This window comes from Propithecus coquereli, unplaced genomic scaffold (genome assembly GCF_000956105.1).
Source record: "Propithecus coquereli isolate 6110/MARCELLA unplaced genomic scaffold, Pcoq_1.0 Scaffold85, whole genome shotgun sequence".
Taxonomy (NCBI): Eukaryota; Metazoa; Chordata; class Mammalia; order Primates; family Indriidae; genus Propithecus; species Propithecus coquereli.
The window spans coordinates 4,280,237-4,302,937 of record NW_012154729.1 but is presented as its reverse complement, the minus strand read 5'-3'; the positions used below and the strand labels follow the sequence as shown (position 1 = coordinate 4,302,937).

The 22,701-nt window shown below is 37.3% G+C and overlaps 2 protein-coding genes across 2 annotated transcripts in view; one reads left to right on the top strand and one right to left on the bottom strand.

Annotated features, from left to right (window-relative positions):
• Positions 1–11,460, top strand: part of ELK3 (ELK3, ETS-domain protein (SRF accessory protein 2)) — a 67,983-nt gene extending 56,523 nt beyond the window's left edge. The window contains exons 4-5 of the mRNA XM_012664052.1: positions 2,641–2,763; positions 8,770–11,460. Of these exons, the coding sequence (XP_012519506.1) occupies positions 2,641–2,763; positions 8,770–8,868 (222 nt within the window). The 3' untranslated portion in view covers positions 8,869–11,460. The remainder of the gene's footprint in view (positions 1–2,640; positions 2,764–8,769) is intronic.
• A 6,910-nt stretch (positions 11,461–18,370) lies between these two features.
• CDK17 (cyclin-dependent kinase 17) overlaps positions 18,371–22,701 on the bottom strand; it is a 96,863-nt gene continuing 92,532 nt past the window's right edge. The window contains exons 15-17 of the mRNA XM_012664044.1: positions 22,003–22,093; positions 20,644–20,721; positions 18,371–20,114 (exon numbers count right to left, since the gene is read on the bottom strand). Coding sequence (XP_012519498.1) covers positions 20,077–20,114; positions 20,644–20,721; positions 22,003–22,093 — 207 coding nt within the window. The 3' untranslated portion in view covers positions 18,371–20,076. The remainder of the gene's footprint in view (positions 20,115–20,643; positions 20,722–22,002; positions 22,094–22,701) is intronic.

The window sequence follows — 22,701 nt, the reverse complement described above, 5'->3', positions numbered from 1 at the left end:
CAGCCCGCCCGCCTGACTCCAGGAGGATGTGGAGACAGTCCGGTTCACACTCCCCGGAGATGACCAAGGGCAGGCTTTATAGGAACTTTCCTTAAAAAAACAACCAAATATTAATAGTTCTTTCTTTAAGGTCACAGGATCTTCAGAGAGAAAAAGGATGGGAGGTAGGGGAGGGAATGAAGTCATTTCACAGTGTTTATCTGCATATATTATAGGAGACATTTCAAACATATTAAACATGAGAAACAGAAGGCTACTGTATTCTGAGTACATCCTGTATCCCTTAGAAACAAATGTGCAAACATCTCAAATCCAGACATGGGTACAAATTTGAGAATACGGAAATAAAAATTCTACACCATCTATATTGCTCAGGATTAGAGAGGAATGGGTGTATATTTATGGTCATGGATGAAAGATAGCTGTTTTGTGGTTTAGAAGATTCGTTGTCTCTGTAGTGCTTTGAGAACTTTCCTTGGTGGGTAAACGAGGAGGGCCCATACACACTGGTTGTTACATGTTAATGTGATGTGTTGTGGTTGGAACCTGGCTCTGGAGTAACACTCAAATATTAGTTCTCCGATCACCTAAGCTTGTGGACTTGAGCCTAACACAACTGAGAAGAGCCAGAAAGTTCCATCGGACTCCGTGGAGTTTGTTTTAGAACGTTAAGTACTTTTCTACATACAGTTGAGAATTTCTCCCATGAATAGATGAAATACATCTAGTAAGTATGCTGGGTACACTTTTAATTAATTACTAATTCATTTATTCATCTGAAAACATGTATTGAGTCATTAGCCTGATAACAGTGTCGAACAGTTGTTGAGCATATCTGTGTACCAGGCACATATTAAGAGCTTGAGGTAGGCCGGGCGCGGTGGCTCACGCCTGTAATCCTAGCTCTCTGGGAGGCCGAGGCGGGTGGATCGTTCGAGCTCAGGAGTTCGAAACCAGCCTGAGCAAGAGCGAGACCCCGTCTCTACTAAAATTAGAAAGAAATTAATTGGACAACTAAAAATATATAGAAAAAATTAGCCGGGCATGGTGGCGCATGCCTATAGTCCCAGCTACTCGGGAGGCTGAGGCAGAAGGATCGCTTGAGCCCAGGAGTTTGAGGTTGCTGTGAGCTAGGCTGACGCCATGGCACTCTAGCCTGGGCAACACAGTGAGACTCTGTCTCAAAAAAAAAAAAAAAACAACAAAAAAAACAAAGAGCTTGAGGTAGATCAATTTATTTAATCTTCCCAACAACCCTGTAATTGTAGGCATTTTTTATTCTCCCCATTTTGCAGAGTGGGAAGCTGGGACATAGAGGGTACGTGACTTGCCTGAGGTTACCTAGCCAGTACGTGGTGGCTCTGAGATTGGGACCCTGGCAGAGCGCATGCTGAGCTGTTAATTTGTAACTGGTAGGCCAGATGGCCTGGCACACTTGTGAAATTGCCTTGGACTAGAACAAATGGGAAGCTTATTCCAAACATGCATTTATCCCAGTAACCTCACAGGTCATTCAATATGTAGGAAATGCCATGGAACCAATGACTCAAATAATTTGGTACAAATTTGTTTACCTTTCAGCAGCTTCATAGTTTGAGGAACTTTGGATGTTTGTCTCCATTCTGCTGAACAGAGTAGACCTTTCGATTTAGGTTTAAGGCAAATGCTCTTGATAATTAATGAAGCTACAGAGGCCAATTCTAGGAAAAAATAACACTTTAGCATCCAGCATGATGCAATCTGAAATGCTGGGGCTTTTGCTGTGGTTCTTTTTACACAAAGCACCTCATTGACATCACAAAACCACCGAGGGGTTTCTAGTCACCAAAGGTACAGACGCAGCCTGGGCAGGGAGTTTGCCTCTGCTGAGGATAAAAGCCACGCGGACTTCCCAGCTGAGCGGGTTGTTTCTTCTGCTCTCTAGCTGGCCAGTGCCAGGACCCCTGCAGCGTGTGCGCGAGCAAATGCAGTCCTGGTCCTCTCCTGGGAAACCCTTGGCTTTACAACCAGCCTGACAAGAAAGCCCCTCCTCCCAAACCACTGCCAGGGTGATGGATTCCCATCAACTCCACATCCAGAGTAGAACGTGGAAAATCCGGCTCAGAGCTTCTGAAGAAGCCGCAACAGAGTATTTTATAATAACAGCAAATCCTAAACTTATTGAAGGGCTGTTGATGTGGAAAGTGAAGTTTGGGAAGCCGTTTAAAAATGTGTGTGTGTTTGTAACCCAAAGTGGATGTACACCATCGAAAAATAAGAAGATACAGATAAGAATAAAGCCCCTTCAGGGGATCCCATTTTGCTTATGCACTAAATCGTCCTGTTTAATCTGGGATGGGGGCGCAGGTGAAAAAACAATTTAGACAAATGTTGCTACAAACTTGAGTTTTCCATCAGAATGCTTAGAGAAGGCAACTTGTCAATACCTCTTTCCTTTATAAAATTGTTAACAAAATTAGCATTGAAGAAAATTAAAAGTAAACTGTTGACAGCCTTGGAGAAATAAAGTTGCCAAATTCTCCTGAGATGGTGAGGCTGTTTTTCGGTCCATGCCTAGCACAGCTAACCACTCTGCTGCTGTCGAGCATGGCTGCAGTTTGGTGAACCTGTAGTAAGAAGTCTATTTGCTTTATTTCCCAGACACCAAACGGACTGCTTCTGACCCCGAGTCCACTGCTGTCCAGCATACATTTCTGGAGCAGCCTCAGTCCAGTCGCTCCGCTGAGTCCTGCCAGGCTGCAAGGGCCAAACACGCTGTTCCAGGTGAGTGTTTGGAAATGCACTTTTACACACTGAACTTCTAAGGAACGTTTTTTCCCTCTAAATCCTGCAAGGGTAACAGTTCTGCTGTATGTTTGGTTCACATGTTAAAGGGAGTTCATGTTAATGGGGCTGCAAACCCTTCAGAGGCAGCCGTTTTCCTCGAGGCAGAAATGGCGCACTCATGCCAGGTATCCACAATAGAACAATTAGTTCTTGAAGTGTTTTGGATATTTTCCTTTGATTATGAAAACTGGAAATTTATTTAGGAAAAGGCAGAACTTTAAAAAAATGTTTAATAAAAGCTCATAGAAGACTTTAAAATATTAATCCTATTAGTTAATGTAGTGATTCATTTGAAATAATTCAAAAATAAAAATAGTGAATGATTTCTCCATACTGGGATTGAAAAGTTACCTGATAGTTCTGTGAATCATAATCAGGTTATCCTTGTTCTGTAATAAAAAAAAAAAAGGAGCATCCAGAGCATTTGGTTAAAAAATAATGAAGACTTAGCTGCTTTGTCTTACAGAACTCCCTCTATACGAGGTAAGCACATTCCTTAGTCATCCACACACTACAAACTAGCATTGCTTGCTATCGTGTGAAAATCAGTATTTCCTCTTTTGAGACCCAAAGATTATTACTCACTGACCAAGGTGTTACTGTTTGACTACGAGTACAGGTAGCAAGGATCCTAGGGACAGGAAGGAAGCAAAGGAGGACACATTGCAAACTCCCTCTGCACCTCATTCTAACGCTGTCTCATCCACCCTGCATCCTGTGCCCCCCAGTGTGGCTCACCCTGAGTTAGATGCAGTTCTTTGGCTCCTGCTACACTTAGCACTTTGTGTCATGACTGCCTACTGATCTGGCAGTCTCCCCCACTAGACCGTGGGCTCTCAAGAGACCAGAACTGTGTCCTGTTGACAGTGGTGTCTGTTCCCCACCGTCTAGCACATTGTGTGGTATACAAATGATGCTTGGTAATTATCGTTGACTGTCTAAATGAATTTGCAAAGAGATGTCTAAGAAAGGTAACTGGTTTAAAAATATCAGGTCTTCATGACCTTCTGGGCTGGTCATTTTGCTTGTCGAGGTTAACATTTGCTGGGCACCAGCTCTGTGCCATGAGCTGTACGTGCTGGGATTTAGGGTCTTGTTGGAAGGGTGGAGCCAAAGGGGTTTTGATTACTATCTTGCTTCTCTGGTATCCTAGTGGGGTTGGGGTAGGGTGTCCTTATGCGATCATATCCCTGGAGTAGTCGGGTTTCTCTCTCTCCGCTGGCCTTGATTCCCATCATAAGAAATTGAGCTATGGTCATGCATGGCCAACATGTTGATTTTTAACCACTTTAACTCAGGAAAATAAAAAATTGAAATATTGAATAAAAAACAATAAGCAAATATAGTAGTAGGAAAAATTTAAATTAGGAATACCGATCCTTTGGTGGGGAGATAAAAACACCTCATTTCCTGAAAGTCTCAAGAATAGGGCAGCAGTCGTCTAGTATGAAGTAGAACAGAGAGGAGTTGTTTGGCTGCAGTAAGCTCCATGGGGGGTAGGGATTGTAGTACTGCTCTAATTCTGGAATCTCACCTAGAGCTGCTGTAGAGTTTAGTGTTATTTGTGAATAGTGAGTAGCCTCTTACTTCCCTCCTTACTGGGAACTCTGTCACCTGATTGGTGCAGGGCTTGGTGCCCTCCTAGGAAAGCCATGGAGAACCATTGACTGGGGGGGGGGGGTTCTTTGGGGTCCCTTGTCTTAGCTACTAACCTTTTTGAGCCCAATACTCTCGATAGTGACAATGGCTCCTGTCCACAATGGCTGTACACATTATCAGGCTCTCTGGGAGCTGGCAGATGTGCATACCCTCTGCTCTTCAGTCACTGCCATAGACCAGTGGTTCTCAAAGTTAGTGTGCAACAGAGTCACATGGAGGGTGTGTTAAAGATTGCTGGGCCCCAACTCCAGAGTTTCTGATTTAGTAGGTCTGAGGTGGGGCTTGATAAAAACATTTCTTTCAAGTTCCCAGTGATGCCACTGGTCCAGGAACCACAGTCTGAGAAGCACTGCAGACCAGTGGTTCCTAATTTACATTTAGAATTCCACAGAAGAATTACTACATTTAAAGGCTATTTGCTTAGAATATTAACTTTAATTTCACCAAATGGACCTGTTCTCTCTCCTGGAGCCATTCAAATTACAACCTGGTCTAGATGGCAGACAGGCTGCATGGCCTTGGGCCCTATTTTCATGGTTGGATCCATGAGAGTAAGGAAAAATAATTTTGTACCTTTAAAAGTATTATTCCCTTCCTGTGAAAAGAGCAATTGAATGTGGTAAAAGTTGAAAGTAGCAGTTTTGAAAATGGTAAACAACAAAAAACAGCAAGAAGAGTAACATTTTGATTTTTAAAACTAAACATTACCACTGATAGATTTTCAGAATTCAGATTGCTATCAGCAATGTCCCTTTTAAACTAATGAAAATAATTTTCTTTCAAAATAACAAAACTTTTTCACATACGCTGTGTGTTGGAGGAAGGAAAAAATAGATTTGGCCTATAAATTGTAAGTGATGTTGGCAGGTTTCCTATTGCCACGATTGGAAAGGTGTCAGAATCCTTAGGGTAATAGTTGACAGAGCTGGGGGGTGTTTGCACAGAAGATCCCCGACACAATTATTATAGCAGATACTGAAGAATTTCAGGGAGGGAGAAAGAAGACAAGATACGAGCCTTTCTGGAAGAGGTATGCTTTGTAATTGAGAAATGTTTTAATAAAGAGAGAGGTGCCAGAGACATTGTGCTAAATGTCAATATAGAACCTTGGTTTATAAGTAAAGTGAAATCTGATTCAACTGGACAGTTTGACATTTTGAACTTGTCCACAGGATGTCTGTTCCACCTTTTGAACTTTTGAAATAGATTTTGATCCAATTTGGAATATACCTAGTAGGAACAGGTACATCTTGAAACAAGGGGGGACTAATTCAGTTTTTAAATGAGAATGTGTTCTGTAATTTTCAGTTCAGCAAATCTAACCCAGCAAATATTTGCAGTGCTCTGCGGCAGGGACTATAGGGACATACAATGTGTGGATAATAGATGAGCAAACAAAGTGCTGCAGGAAGCCGACGACACAGTAGCTCTTTTCAGCTGGGGACTGGACAAAGGCTCCAAGAATCGGCATCTGAGCTTGGAAGAAGGGACAGGACTTTGAGAGAGAGGGTCTTGGAGGCTATTAGATCTGAGTGACTGGGATACGAAAGTCTGCTGAGGAAGGGACTGGGTGAGAGGAGACCAGGTCGACAAGCAGCCGTGGGCCTTGTATGCTCAGGAGTTTCTCCCTTAATCTGTTGTTATGTGTTGCTAAGGCTTTTAAAGCTGGAGATAGGGCGAGATCTCTATTTTAGAAAAATATCGCTGATATGAGTGTGGAGGAAGAACTAAAGAGGGAAGGATAGGAAGTTAAGAGGAAATTATCATACTATAAATACTGAGGGAAGAACCATATTTTAGAGTAGAACAGTAGACATAGGAATACATTAGAAGACATTTCAGAGGTAAGATTGAGAGGAAGACGTCGTGTTGGGGGTTTGAGGAGTAAGTAGGTAGTGAAAAGTAGGAAGAGGCAAAGATTACTAAGTGATTAAAAGACTGGGGAAATGCTACTAATAACAATAGTTAACATTTATTGAGGGCTTACTGTGTGCCAGACATTGTTCTAAGCATTTTTTTTTTGTGGCTTCTCATTTAATACTTCCAGTAGTTCTATTTTAGAGATGAGAAACTAAGGCACAGAGCTGTTACTCAGCTTACCCAAGATGGGACACTAATAAGTGGCAGAGCCCTGATGCGAGTTTTGGTGTGTGTTCCTAACCACCATTTTCACTGACTTAGAGTTAACACCAGAAGAGCAGGTTTTGTGGGGAAGGGGGATTGGGTGGGACATCTCAGATGGAGATGGTTGTCAAGTCCAGGCACAGTATTGGAGGAAAGAAGGCTGAGGACCAAAGTTTGGGGGAATGATGCAATTTAAGAAAGGGGACTGGCAGGAGAAGAGCCAATGAAGATGAATAAGAAACATGCTAGAAAAGCCAGGGTCATCAAGAGAAGCTATGGGCATTGAGTATATAGAAATAAAGAGCTCCAGGTAATTTATTTTAATAAACAGAAGATTAACAAAACCAAAGCTGAGTTATTTTGAAAATACCAATAAGATGGATAAAAACCAAAAAGAGAGAAGATGAAAAATAAAAGCATAAAAATGCAAAACTTATCTTCCAAGTGTTCACTCTTAAGGAAGAGTGGTTAAGAAGCACAGACCTTTAAAAAAAGTATAAATTTTTATGTGGGTAGGTTTGATAACACAGTTGAGGTGGGTAAAATTCTAGAAAAAAATGAAAACTCCAAAGTTCCAGAGAAGAAATAAAAACCTTGAATATACCAATAAGCTTTAAATAAACAGTAATTAAAGATACCCCCTAAGCCCTGCCAAAATAAGAAGTTGGGCAGTTTGGTACAGAAAGATTTCAATCAGTTTAAAATTTGGCTTTGCTGCTTATTAGCTGTGACCTTTAGCCAACAATGAAACTTACCTGAATTCTGTTTTCTCATCTGTAAAACGAGGATAAGAAAATTTAGGTTACAGCCCTTAGATGTCAAATGAAATGACATCCCTTGATAAACTCTGGGGCACTAAACATAAGTTATTGAAACAGCTTGAAAACTGCAAAAATATATTTACTTTGTTCTGTAAGTATTTATTGTACGTCTAACATGTGCCAAGCCCTGTCATTTGATATTTAGTGCTAAGTTTAATATTTAATTTACCTGGACTAAAGAAGAATTAAGCTAGAGGACAGCCCAGGGGATCATTTTGACACATCATGCTGGACAATGAAAAATCTAGTTGTGAGTAGTCGTGTACTAAAAGGAGGCCTTAATTATTCTTGTTCAGTTGGGATTACAGCTGACGTATTTGTTTCAGACCTGAAACTTGGTATCAAAGCATATATGCCTTTTATCCTGCTATTTATCATCCTAGTTACCAATAACACAAATTAACTAACATGCTTGAAGCTCTGACTTGGGTGGGGCAAAGGCAATATATGTAACCTCAACATTTGTACCCCCATAATATGCCAAAATCAAAAAAAATTACTCGTGACATTTATTCTTTATCACTTATGGGTGATCTAATAAGTTTGATATTATTTACCATTTTAATTGGAAAGAATACTTTCTCAGTTCCAAAATAATCTTCCTATTCTGAATATTTCAAGATAAAAACATTCCTCATTTTTAAGTTACTAAGAGGCATCTTTGTGTAGTACTCTGGAAAACTGATGGCGAATTTCAAAATACAGTATTAGAAATTAGTAACATGTAGAGTCTTGCTCTCAAAAAAATTTTTTTCTTAATATTTAAAGCAAATCAGCATTCTAAGTAGCTTGGAACCTTTGAAAAACAGTATTTAGAGACTGGGAATGGTGGCTCATGCCTACGATCCCAGCACCTTGGGAGGCCAAGGTGGGAGGATTGCTTGAGGCCAAAAGTTGGAGACCAGCTTGGTCAACATAGTGAGACCTCATCTCTTAAAAAAGAAAAAAAAATAGTCCTAGCTAATTGGGAAGCTGAGGCAGGAGGATCCCTTGAGCCCTGGAGTTTGAGGTTGCAGTGAGCTATGATTGTGCACTGCACTCTAGACTGGGTGACAAAAAAAAGAACATGCTTTAGCAGCATATAAAGTACATATTATTTTCTAGTAGCCTGTGCATGTAGAATAATTAGGGACATTTTCTGGGTCTTATCCTTTGCTCTATGTAATTTTGATCTTATTATCATCTTCTAATTATTCTGTAAAGTAGACTGGCAACTGACCTCTGTCACAGGGGTGATGACAGAACTGAACCACTGTGGTCTGTTTGGGAATATAAAAAAACTCAAGTTCTTCCCCATGGATTTGCAATAATTATCTGAAATATGTTTTGTCCCCTACAGTTCCCCACACTGCTTAATGGTCACATGCCAGTGCCAATCCCCAGTCTGGACAGAGCTGCCTCTCCAGTACTGCTCTCTTCGAACTCTCAGAAATCCTGATGACGTCTCGCCACAATTAAGGACTCATTAACTGATGAAACATGTCCCCATGGGCTACTCTACCTGTGTCATGGGAAGGATATTGTGAAACCCTGTTAATTTGGTTTGCACTTTTCATAACATGAATAGTCTAGATTTATGATAGCATTTTAAAAACTGGGTTTTTTATATATTCAAGTATATATGAAAATCTGTTTTGCATTAAGTGAATTTTAATGTTTTTGTTTTTATATCCTGTTAGCTCTTAAGTGTTGAACACTGTTGACAGTGAAGAACTTTTTTTAATGGTTTTCAGTATAACTAATAAGGATGTGAAGTTTTTTCTCTCATTAATTCTGCATATGCTGAACTGTGCTTATATACACTATAACCAGCTGTGCCTTCCTTTGCATTTAGTTGTATGTAAATGGTTTATATATTTTTTAGTATTAAGAGAAAAATGTTTGAAAGACAAAAATTAGTATCAAACAGCTATTAGAATTTCATTATTTTTCACAAGTGGCAATATGAAAGCATATTCATGTAACTTTTTCTTTTTTTGCTTTCAATTGTATAAGTATTGCCTTAGAACCTCTTTTGAACTGAAATCCAGTAAATGTAATGTCCAAGTAATGTTTTTATAAGAATAAACTAAGCCATATTTAGACAATAAACATTCATAGAAGAAAATGTTCTAAAGTGCATTTTTTAAAAAATGAACTTTGAAGGGCTAGCTGTTTACAGTGTCTTTTAGATTCCTCCCAAACAAAAATCTGAGCTGGAAAAGCTACATCAAGTTCATGCTATCCAAGCCCCTAGAATATTTCCTAGGTTAGCATGTTCTTATTTCAAAAAATTAGCCCTGGTTCTTCCAATTTTTGATAGAGAATCTAACCATCTGATGTATTTATGGTGTCAGTGTGAGTTAGGGTTTCTCTAAATCCCTGGAACTATAACACACATTTAAACCTCTAATGCTTTGGAAGAGGCTAATAGACTGGTGATGAATCCAAATAACAAAGAAAGAATTCTGTAACACCAGCTATCTTATCTTTTGTGCATGTAGAGGTCTTCACAATTTTTGATGGATAAAAAAAACTTGCCTGTAACACACATAGAGAACTAGGGGTATGGAAGGCCTTGCTTGTGGAAATTCAGAGAGGTAGGCTTACACTGCTTTATGTATTATTAAATTTATGGTGAGAGAGAAAGAAATCTGGTAAGAAAAATTCTTCAGGAACCTCGTCGTGGAACTGATTACGTAACAATTTGGAATGCTGCACTCAATTCTTGTTTGGAGCACACAAATGTATTTTCCGTTCCTTCAAAAAACCAGTCCAAAAGCACCATACCTACCTGTACATGAAGTAGAATATTCTAATGTAAGATATGAGAACTAGAAAGTACCCACAGCTTTTAAATTCAAGATTAGGTTAATTATTAATTATAAGTAACAGAAATCAATTTGAGATGTAACTATTAATAACTGATCCAAACCAGCCATTAAAAGGCAGGGATTATGAGAAAAGCAAAAAAAAATGAGGTTTGTTGAAAACACATTTTTTGAATTTTCAAAAAATCTAAAATATTGTTTTACTACTTACAAATTTTGAAGTGTACAACTGGAATCGAGCATCTCTGTGTCGGGGGATGTGTGCCCTGATCGAGAGGAAAAAATCCAAAATATACCTCTTTGACTGTAAGTAATGGGACTGGTTCCCAAATCCACAAATAGACACTACTGTCACCCCCTCACAGGCTAAGTATAATTTTGTACTACAATAAAAGGAACTGGTCCAGGGAGCTGATACTTACTGAACATAAAACGTTGGTGCTAGAAGGGGCCTTTGAGAATGCTTCTCACTACCTATTTCCAGCTCAGGACAAGGGCACACCAGAAGGTGGGTGTTGCCTACGGTCACACAGCCCACAAAAGGTAGGACAATGACTGGTGCTCAGTCCAACTGCTTCTCCATGTGTAGCTGTAAGTAGCTACTGGTTCACAACTGTATGTTGGCAAAAAAACAAAGCATTTAATATTGTTTTGCCAGATAAGAGAACACATCCAAAATGCAGGACTCTTGTAGAGAAACTAGCTAAAAGGAGTTTAATCTGCAAAAATCCCAACAAAAAATATTTAGTATAATTTTTACATGTAAATGCTGATTGGAAATATTCAAATAACTATAAATCAGATTTTTTTCTTTTCCTCCAAATATTGTGATTAATGTATACTCTAGATCCATTTATTAGAAGTGGAAAAATACCACAATTTTTGATGGATCAAAGTACTTGCTATATAACAATCAGAGAACTGGAGGTATTGAAGTATAACTCTTATAGCTCTGCCTCATTCTGTTTTTTTTACACAAGTATTTTAGTCAAAAATTAGGTTTCAAAGAATATTAAGTAACTTTTTTTCCTTTTAATATGTCTGCTTGATCAGTGTTAAACTGCTATGGCTAAAGTTTTATAGAACTATATAACCTGAATGTTGGTCTCTTCGTACACATATTTTCTATGACTACAAATCTTCACTTTCATATATGTATCATTTTTACTGTCATATTATTTTTGTTCAATAAATACTTTGTGATAAGAGGTGTTTCAAGGCAAGTGGTCTAGTTTACTTCCATTTACTTGGGATGACCCAGACTGCACTTTTCCATGTGGATACAAGTTAGAACATGAGTCTTGTTTACCTGTAAATATGACACATCAAAAATAATGCTTTAAATACAGATATTGTAAGAAAGAAATATCATTACTGAGACCCTATCTCTTTAAAAAAATCCATATATTAGGCAAAGTGGGCTATTGCTGTGATATAAAGAGAGGCATTCTAAGGAAAGGCAGAGTTTCATAAGGGCAATAAGAGTTGGCTTGTTGATAAACCAAAGATATCCCTGCCTGTAGGGTTAGCACTAAAGAATACATGACCTTCAGTTACCCTCTTCCAGATGAGTCAGGTCCCTAAGACCCATTTTTATTTTATCACTGGATGACATGATTTCAGTTAATGATAGCAACCACTTATAAACCACTTATGTGATAGGAACTCTTCTAAGCGTGTTACATGGATTATTTCATTCAGTTTTCCCAACAACCGTATGAGAAAATTACCTTTATATACCATTTTATGGATGAGGAAATTGAGGCCTAGAGTGGTTAAGCAAGTGGCCCAAGGTAACAGAGTTGGCCAGATTTCAAAATCAGCATTTTGATCTAGAGGCCATGATCTTTAATACTTCGAAAGAGCTTAAACTAGCAATCTACATCTGCACATAGAACAGCTACATGTTTGCTATATCACTGTTTTCTGGGAGAGCAGATTTTCAGTCATTGTAGAGCTGGTCCTACTTAGACTTCTCCAGTATTGAGAATTCCTCAGTGGCGTGCATGTTTTGAGAACAACTTGATTATAGGAGGTTAGTTCCTGAGTTCCTGAAGAGTCACATATTTTAGCCTGCTAGGAAGAAAAGGTTTCTTTTCTATCACCAAATTTTGACTGCTGCATTTGTTTCTGGTACATTGAGAGAGGAGACAAATCCAAGTTAATATTAACCTAACTGACAAAGATTACTCTTAACTCAAAATCTCTTCTTGCATGTGTGTCTTAATCAACAAATTTGTTACCCTAAAATCTATCAGGTACTGGCGATATAGAGAAGACATAATACTTTCCTTCATGAAGCTTATGATTTAGTGAGGGGGGAAAAAAGTGTGATTAAGTGTTGTTATAGGGTTAAGTATAAAGATGCTACTGGAAAGGAAGGCAGTTAAACAGCAGGACACATAACCCAGTCTGTGGTAGGGTTGGGTATGGGTCAGGGAAGGCTTTCTAGAAGAAGTAATTTAATTCAGACCTGAAGAATGAGTAAGAATAGTAAAGAGTAGAAGAATACAAGAAAAGAGTAAGTAGAGGACAGAGCATGTTTCATGATCAGGTGAAAGAGGAAACATTTGAGGAACTCAAAGATCAGTATGGTTGGATTCACCCTCACTGAGAACGAAGCCGATATAGTTCATCATCATATGAGACAGTAAAGTAGAAATCAGTAGCAATAGAGTCTAAATTCAAAAAGCAGGGAGGGAACTTGTAGATCACTGAGGAGTAATGAGGGAGTGATTGGCTAGGATTCTGTGGAAGACCAAGATGGCAGAACTGGGCTCACAAAGCAATCTTTTGCTGATTTTCAATGTTTCTGGAAAGATGGGACATGAACATCATCCAGAGATGAGCTATACATAGCCCATGACAGTACCATGTCACTCATTCCTCACTTGACAACCTCAGCTGCATCTGAGGGAGGAAATAACAAGATGAAGAAGATGATGCCTACAACTATTTTGGCTGCAAGAATGTGGAACAACTATTGTCACTACAGCTGGAGAAATGCCTGAAGCTTGTGTGGCACTATTTCCACTAGCATTGTGCTAGGAAAGATTCAAAGGAGTCCTAGGAGGGTCTTGTCTAAGTCTCAAGTCTGTATTCACTAAAATTCCATGCCTCAACCAGAGTCCAACGGACCCATCCTTTTGTGAGCACATATAAGACTGTTGGCAGATGCTAGGCTTCCTAACCACCCGAAAAGCGCTGCCTGCATCTAGATGGTCACCAGTACGTGTTCATCCTCATGACCAAAGTATCTCAGCATCACCACTACAGCGGGGCAAAGGTGGAAGGGAGCAGTGTTCGTGGTCCCTATTCCAGCCTCAGTCCTCTTTCTCTGTCTCCCTTTCAAAAATGCACACCTGTGCACTTAGCCCCTACATGTACTCTGCTCAACAGAGGTTTAGTTTACAGTTTCTGAAGTGGTACCCTTACAGAAATGGTTTTTCTTATTTGAAGGTTGAATTCTTCTATTCTCTTAGGGAGAACTGACCAATGAAAACTCCTCCCCATCATCACAGATCAAAATTTTATTTTCTTTTCTGACCAAAGCAGCTTTATAATCAGTGACTTGGTCACATTCTCCCTGTTTTAGTCTAACAGAAAATTGGTGACTTCAGTGCTTTTTCTGGGTCAGTGATGGAAACTGATTATTAACTTCAGCTAGGAATGATGACAGCTGAGGGAAACTCCTGCCTGTTTAACTAAACCTAGAATCTCAATATTAGAAAAGAAGTTCCCGTTTCAGGCTGAACAGAAGTCTGAAGTAAGGCATTAAAAACTTTGGAGATTTCTAGTTTGGAACATACAGAAGTGTACAAATTCTTTAGGCAGCCTGCTCATGGGCTTGTCCTGCCACTTAAAATTTTGATATGCGCCAGGTGTGGTGGCTCATGCCTATAATCCTCACACTTTAAGAGGCTGAGGTGGGAGGATTGCTTGAAGCCAGGAGTTTAGGCCAGCTTGGGCAACATAGCGAGACCCTGTCTCCCCATCTCTATTAAAAAAATAAAAAATAATTTGTTATGGATAAACTTGTCAATAAAAAAAGAGAGATTCAATGTAAGAACATAGATGAGAATATTTAAAAAATAAAACCACTGACATTAGAAATAATAAATTCAAAAGGATTACATTTGGGGCTGAATCTTAAAAATCATGTGAACTGAAAATAACCAAAAAATATACAGGAAAAAAAAAGGAAAGAATCAAAATGGTATACTACAAAAAACCAATGAAATAAAAATAAGGCAGTGTTGGAGGAACTGCAGAATGAGAAGCATATAAGGCATACAAAAAACAAATAGCTAACTGACAGAAGTCTTTCCTTATCAGTAATTATTTTAAATGTAAATGGTTTAAAATCTTCAATTAAAAGGCAGAGATTGGCAGAATGGACAAAAAACTACGATCCATCGACATGCTATCTACAAGAGACTCACTTTAAATACACAGACATAAAGAGGTTGGAAGTAAAAGGATAGAAAAAGATCCCATCCAAATAGTAACCAAAAGAGATATGGGAAGGCTTTATTTTTATCAAAGAAAATAGACTAAAATAGTAAAAACAACAACAACAACAAAAGAAAACGGGAATAGGACATTATATATTAATAATAAGTTCAATCCAACAAGTAGATATATAACAATTATGAACATATTTGCACCCAATAACAGAGCCCCAAAACATACGGTGCATATACTGAAAGAAGTGCAAGGAGATGTAGATAGTTCTACAATAATAGTTATAGACCTCAAAACTTCACTTTCAATAATAACCAGATAGAAGCTCAATAAAGAAATAAAGAAAGTGAACACTACAAATCAATTACACCCAAAAGACATGTAGAAAACACCAGACCCAATAACATTTTTCACAGAATGAGACATATTTCTCAAGTGCGCGTGAAACATTCTCTAGAACAGACCATATGTTAGGCCACAAAACAAGTCTTAATAAATTTTTGAAAACTGAAATCATACAAACTATCTTTTCTGACCACAATAAAATTAAACTAGAAATTAATAACAGAAAAGGAAAACGCACAAATATGTGGAAATAAAGCAACACACTCTTAAACAACCAAAAATCAAAGACAAAATCACAACAGGTATTAGAAAATACCTTGAGACACATGAAAATGAAAACACAATATGCCAACACTCATGGAATATGCTGAAAGCAGTGCTGAGAGGAATATTTATAGCTTTAAATACCTACATTAAAAGAGAAAAATCTCAAGTCAATAACCTAACTGTACATCTTAAGAAAAAAGGAGAAAAAAAACAAAAAACAACCACTAAACCCAAAGCCATAAAGAGTGCAGATAAATAAAATAGAGAATAGAAAAACACAGGAGAAAATGAACAAAACCAAAAGTTGGTTGACTAGATCAGTGAAATTCACAAACCTTAGCTAGTTTGAGCAGGAAAAAAAGACTTAAATTACTAAAATCAGAAATAAACGTGGAGACATTACTACTGAATGTGCAGGAAAAAGATTACAAGGGACTACGATGAACAAGTATTAACATATGCCAACAAACTGGGTAACACAGATTAAATGGACAAATTCCTGGAAACACACAAACTACTAAAACTGATTCAAGAAGAAATAAAAAATCTAACAGAACTGTAACTAGTAAGAAGATTGTATCATTAATCAAAATCTCTCAACAAAGCAAAGCCCAGGACCAGATGACTTTATTCATGAATTCTACCAAATATGTAAGAATTAATTGAAGAGGAGGGAACACTTCCTAATTCATTGTATTAAGCCAGCATTACCCTGATATCAAAGCCAGACAAAGATACAAGAAAACTACATGCCAAATCCCTTAGGAACGCAAGCAAAAATCGTCAACAAAATACTAGTGAACAGAATTAAGCAGCATATTAAAAGAATTATATGCCATAACCAAGTGGGATTTATTCCAGAAATACAAGAGTCGTTTAATATTTGAAAATCAATTAATGTAATACACATTAATAAAATTAAAAAAAAATGATCCTCTCAATTGATGGAGAAAAAGCATTTGAAAAAAACCAATATTCTCTCACGAAAAAACCCCAAATAAACAGGAATAGAAAGGAACTTCCTTAACATGTTACAAGGCCATATATAGAAAACCATAGCTAAAAGTATACTTAATGGTGAAAAACCAAAAGCTTTTCCCTTAAGATCAGAAATAAGGCAAGGAAGGATACTCTCCTTTCACCACTTCTATCAACACAGTACTAGAAATCTTAGAGCAATTAGGCAAGAAAAAGAAATAAAACGCATCCAAATTAGAAAGGAAGTAAAACTCTCTCTCCTTGCAGATGACATGATTTTATATCCAGAAAATCCTAAAGAATCCACAAAAAGCCAGTTAGAACTAATAAACAAATTCAGTAAAGTTGTAGGCTATAAAATCAACACACAAAAATCACTTATATTTCTATACACTAGCAATGAAAAAAATCCAAAAAGAAATTAGGAAAACAATTCCACCAACAATAACATCAAAAAGAATAAAATACTTTAGAATAAACTTAATCAAGGAGACACAAGACTTGTGCATTGAAAACTACAAAATGTTGCTGAAAGAAATTAAATACGACCTAAATAAATGGAAAGACATCCCGTGCTCATGGACTGGAAGACTTACTATTGTTAAGATGACAATATTACCCAAAGTGATCTACAGATTCAAATTCAGTACAATTCCTATAATAATCTCAAAGGTGGTAGACTTTTTTTTTTTTTTTTGGCAGAAATAGAAAATTCCATCCTAAAATTCAAATGGAATTTCAAGAGACCCTGAATAACCACAATAATCTTGAAAAAGAACAAAGTTGGAGGATTCACACTTGCCAATTTCAAAAATATTAAAGTGTGTGTGTGTGTGTGTGTAATATATATACACACACACACACACACACACACTCCCCCCAAAGAACTGAAAACAGGGAAACAGATGCTTGTACACCAATGTCCATAGAAGCATTATTCACAGAAGCTAAAAGGTAGAAAATTCCAGTGTCCATCAACAGATAAATGTGTATAATTATAATAGAATATATTCAACCATGAAAAGAAATGAAGTTCTCATATATGATGAACATGGATGAACTGTGCTGAAACATTAGGCTGAATGAAATAAGCCAGACACAAAAGGACAAACGTGGGATGATTCCACTTATATGAACTATCTACAATAGGCAAATTCATAGAGAGAGAAAGTAGACTGAGGTTACCAGGGGCTGAGGGAGGGAAAAATGGGGAATTATTTCTTCTTAATGTGTTCAGAGTTTCTGTTTGGAGTGATAAAAAAATTTTGGAAATAGTGGTAATTGTTGTACACCTTTGTGAATGTAATTAGTGCCACCGAATTGTACACTTAGAAATAGTTAAAATGGTATCTTAACACAATAAAGAAAAAAGTAAAGAGAAAAACAACCCACATCAATTGTTCTGAGTCCAAAAGATAGATTATAGTAACATGTTAACAGGCAGTCTTTCAAACCAAAGCCAATAAAGCACCAGACAGAATGCAGCCCATCTGTGCATCCAGAGTGACACATCTACAACGTGTGTTAACAGTACCACTTGGAAAGAAAATTAAAAAGGCATCTTCTCTTACCTTTAAGAACCTCATCAGTTTAGAGGAATCCTAAGTGTTCAGCTCAAAATTTCTAAGTTTGAATTCTCTTCACTGCAAAGTTTTCAGGATCTGAATGGTGGTGCTCAAGTATCAAAAACAGAAAATATCTGTTTGCTTGCCAAATTCCTTAATAAAATGACAAACACCCCTGGGACTGCACAGGAGAAAATTTTATGTAACAAACGGATGTATTTCTTCACCTTTTAAATGCCAAGAATCAAACTTACGGGTAACTATATGAAAAATTTGCAAGAAATCAAATATATATCCTATGAAATCACTAATTTGATACTTTATAACTGACAGTGCTATCCTATAAAATTACAACAGAGATTACTAAATAAATGGTTGGCACAAATATAAAGCAGTTATCACTTTTGGCACAGTGAGACTTCATTATCTTAAAAATGACCCATAAAAGAAAATGATCCCACTCTGCACAGCCTTCTTCCCCAAGAAAGAACTGTGACTCAACAAAACCACATTTTAACAACATGGAGATTTTGTTATTATAAATTTCAAAACAAAATGGAAGAATTTCCACATAATATTTATAACCTTCAGAGTACAATATTAATACATGTCTGTCAGTTAGAAATAACAGCAGTTTTGTTAGGCTACAGGGTTTAACATAAAACCAATTTACAAATGTGAAAAGCAGTAGTGGTCCAATATTCACCATTACACATGAATCCGTTTCTTCCAGAAAATTTTTTTTTAAAAAATTAAAATTTCATTATCATGAAATATTAAAATAACACCCCCAAACATGCCACAATCACTATTCACAAATAAAGTTAAAATGAAATATACAAAAATTCACTTAATACTGTTAAATAACAACAATAAACTACAAGATTTCCTGAACAGAAATGGTAGGACCCCTGAATGTTTTACAGTGAATTTCAGGAAAAAAAATTAAGTTATGACTATTTTCATGATATATTAGGCAAAAATTTACATGACGATTTCAAAATATACCAATTAAGATTTATAAGTTTGTAAGATGCACTAAACAAATAGTCCTTAAAAGTGAACACAAATGCTTAAAAACACCAATATCAAAGTGTGTTTATGATGTTCAGAGATGCATAATTAAAACTGGAATATTTAGTATCTCTGGTAAACAGGTAATACCTACAATGCTTTAAAGCAATCCTATAAGTTCTCATTTCTCTTATTTGTAATTTGTCATGGCTCACTGAAAAGACATATTATAGCTTTCAGCTGATTCCAAGTGAATGTTATTGAAATGCACACAGCCCCCAAATGAAATAAACTGTTCCCCAATGAAGTATCATCCTTTCTAATAAAGTATTTTAAACAAATGAATGCAAGACGTTTCATGTCTGAATGGACTCATATGGTTAAATTTTAACTAAATTAAAGCACAATGTAAAATAGGTAAGTGTATTAGTATAAAAATATCCAGTAATACACAGTAGGCATTTCTAAAATGAGGAATAAGTAAAAATAAATAATTTTGATGCTTTAATTTACTGGTGTCTAATGTGAGATTCCCAAAATGTCAAGTGTTCACTTGCTTGAATCAACTTCTGCGTCACATGCTTTCCTAAAAAAAATGTGCTTATCAATCTCTTAGCTATTTTATTTGCCAATGTTCAGTAAGAAATTATATAGCATAAACTTAGAGTGTTCAAGATGGCTCGCTCACTTATTTTACTGTTAAGCAAAGCTAAATTTACATTCTAGGAAACACTGCAGTTTAATTTTAAAAACAAACAAACAAAAAATGCAGCAGTAAAACAATTCATGAGGAGAAACAGATGCATTCACATATAATAAAGCCACTGCAACTTCTTCAGGCATTCAATTGTTGTGTTAAATAAACAAACAGTAGTTATTTAGCAGCAATGATTCCGCAATAAATAATGCACTGTGTTTCTCAGTCCTGCACAAAAATTGCAGCTACAGTTACATCAACAGCTGTAACCTACTGGCTCTAATGGCAGAGAAGACCTTAAAACTGACTGTACAAAAAAAATTGTCACACTGTGACAACAAATATAAAAACAATCTGTAGGTCTGAAATAAAAAGACTCCACTGTGAAGAGGACAGTGTAGACAAACAAAGATTCCAAGTCCACCAAAAGAAATAATTGCCTTCAGATCTGAGTCCTTGATTGATAAGAAAGGCTGTGGGCTGGGCTTGAAACCATGTTATCAGACTTAAAAGAGCATGCTCTGTCTTCTGTTCTTCCCATGTCCTAAAATATAAAGTCATTTTATGAGGCAGTTCAAGGTTCAGTTTTATCCCACATACAGTATTTGGTGACTCTAGGAAACTAACGTTCCCACCAGCAAAAGCTAATATTCCACGGTGAGAGTAATCAGCACTGTCTTAAATGACCCTTTTGTGGATGGGGTCAGTCTACAGCTTCTATGCTTCGAAGTGATGAACCTGATGACTAAGGAAGCACAAGATGTGTCTTCTGCCTCAGGTACCAGGGATGGCGTGTGCAGTGATCAAGCCAGGTCACTTGTAAAAGGTCTCTGTGCCATCTGCAGCTTTCAGGATCCCTGACTTGACTGAGTCAGATTTCTCTCTGAAGATCTACTGAGCTGCCCACATCATACAGAAAAGTGAGTACGTGCAATGCTAAACATACACAGTGGTGGAATGCACTGTACATTGGTTTTTACATCAATAATTTTACTGATCAATTTATAAACCAAAAGCTTGGTTCCACACAAAAATTTATGATCGACACGTGAAATGGTTTATGACAAACACACCTGTCTCTGGATAAGAAGAATTTCGAAAACCCGGGTCCTTTTGCAACTGAATTTCTTTCAAACTGAATATTGATACACCTATAAAATGCATACATAAAAATTATCAGGTGATACTCTAACATTATTAACAACAAACATAACCCAACTACAGGCAAATGCTTAAAAAACGTACACTGATTCAACATGAAACCATTATACAAGGTTATAGACCTGGTGAAGTATTTTCCTTTTTGTCCCAATGTTTTGAGGAGAAAACCAAGCGAAGCAATCGCCCTTCAGAATCTTTCTTCCCCCAACTCCGGGTTATACCATGCTGCAGGGTGTTTCTCTGGAGAATATTCACTGTCTATTCCAGGACTTACTGGGGTTGGGAGACCCAGTCAAAATGTATCATGAGGTTCTTATTCTCTTTCTGTCCTTTATCTCTGTCTCCTTATCATCAGGCCCTCAAGCTATCTTCCAATTTTTTGTAAAAAACAAGGAATAGGTTGTACAACTGTAACTGCCTACCTCAAGCTGAAACTTGATATTAATAGTGATATGCAAATATTATCTTAAGAAAACTTGTAATTCACCTCTCTCATTTCCAATCTCTGTCAGAGAGATAGCCTTTCATTTAAAATTATCCAGTAAGTTCTAAGTGAAAAGCCATAAGGATTTTTAATTCCAATTAGTTTTGTCACTGACTGCTACATAAACCTTGACGAATCAATACTGTGTAGTAAATGAGAATGGGAAATTAATGAAAGCTTTTGGCAGCTCAGTTCCCAGATATTCTCCTAATTTCCCACTCACTCCATTCTAAAGTAAAATACTGGGGTAATTTGAAGAAAGAATGTCATTAATAAAACCAAAGAGTTACTTCAGACATGAGGAATCTGCTAATCTAGTGACTCTGACAGTACGCTCTGCTCTGTCAAGGAAAATTATCTTTATATCTTAAGAAGGAAATGCACTTTCACAAGAAAACAATCTTACGTTTCGGTTGTGCTTCATTAGTCTTTGCTTGCAATCCACTTTTAATAACTCTGAATCAAAGCCAGATTGGATGTAGGGACAATACCTGTCATCAGATGGCATATCCCAACCTAATTCCAATAAGATTAATGACCCATGCCTAAGTACTATTGATTTCTTACAGAGCAGTGGCAATGTGCCCAGTGCTATAAGAAATAAATTAAAACAGGAAAATAAGACATATACTTCCCTTCAAAAAATGCTGATCTAATTATAGGAAAGACTAGAATTTCAGGCTTAAAAATCAATTATCATCATTCTTTCTAAACCCTTAATTCACCTCAGTTCCCAACACCGGACAAATAAAAATAAAGGGGGAAAAAACTTTAGGATTTCTCTTACTTTCTGGTAAAGCATGTATTCTTGGTCCCAAACTGCGAAAGTACACATGTTTCATGGCCTCTTCTGCTGAAACCCTTTTCTTAGATTCATACTGTGAAAAAGCAAAGAACTGCTTCACTAACTTTTTCTCCAATTATTGTACAGAGTAGGAGATGGGCAAATGAGCATTTAGAGCTACTTTTTAAAATCTTTATTATTAAATATGACTATTTTTCAAGCACCAATTTGGAGTGCTCCAGATATACTCTGAGTTGCTGTTGAGATTATATAGGAATGATATATCTCAGTTCCACATTTCTTTTTTTTTTTTTTTTTTTGAGACAGAGTCTCACTGTGTTGCCTGGGCTAGAGTGCCGTGGCATCATCCTAGCTCACAGCAACCTCAAACTCCTGGGCTCAGGCGATCCTCCTGCCTCAGCCTCCCGAGTAGCTGGGACTACAGGCATGCGCCAGCATGCCCGGCTAATTTTTTCTACATATTTTTAGTTGTCCAATTAATTTCTTTCTATTTTTTTTTTAGTAGAGACGGGGTCTCGCTCTTGCTCACGCTAGTTTCGAACTCCTGAGCTCAAACAATCCGCCCACCTCGGCCTCCCAGAGAGCTAGGATTACAGGCGTGAGCCACCGCGCCCGGCCTCAGTTCCACATTTCTAACATAACGCTGGATTTTAAATAAAAATTTAGATTCCTTGTGTTTTC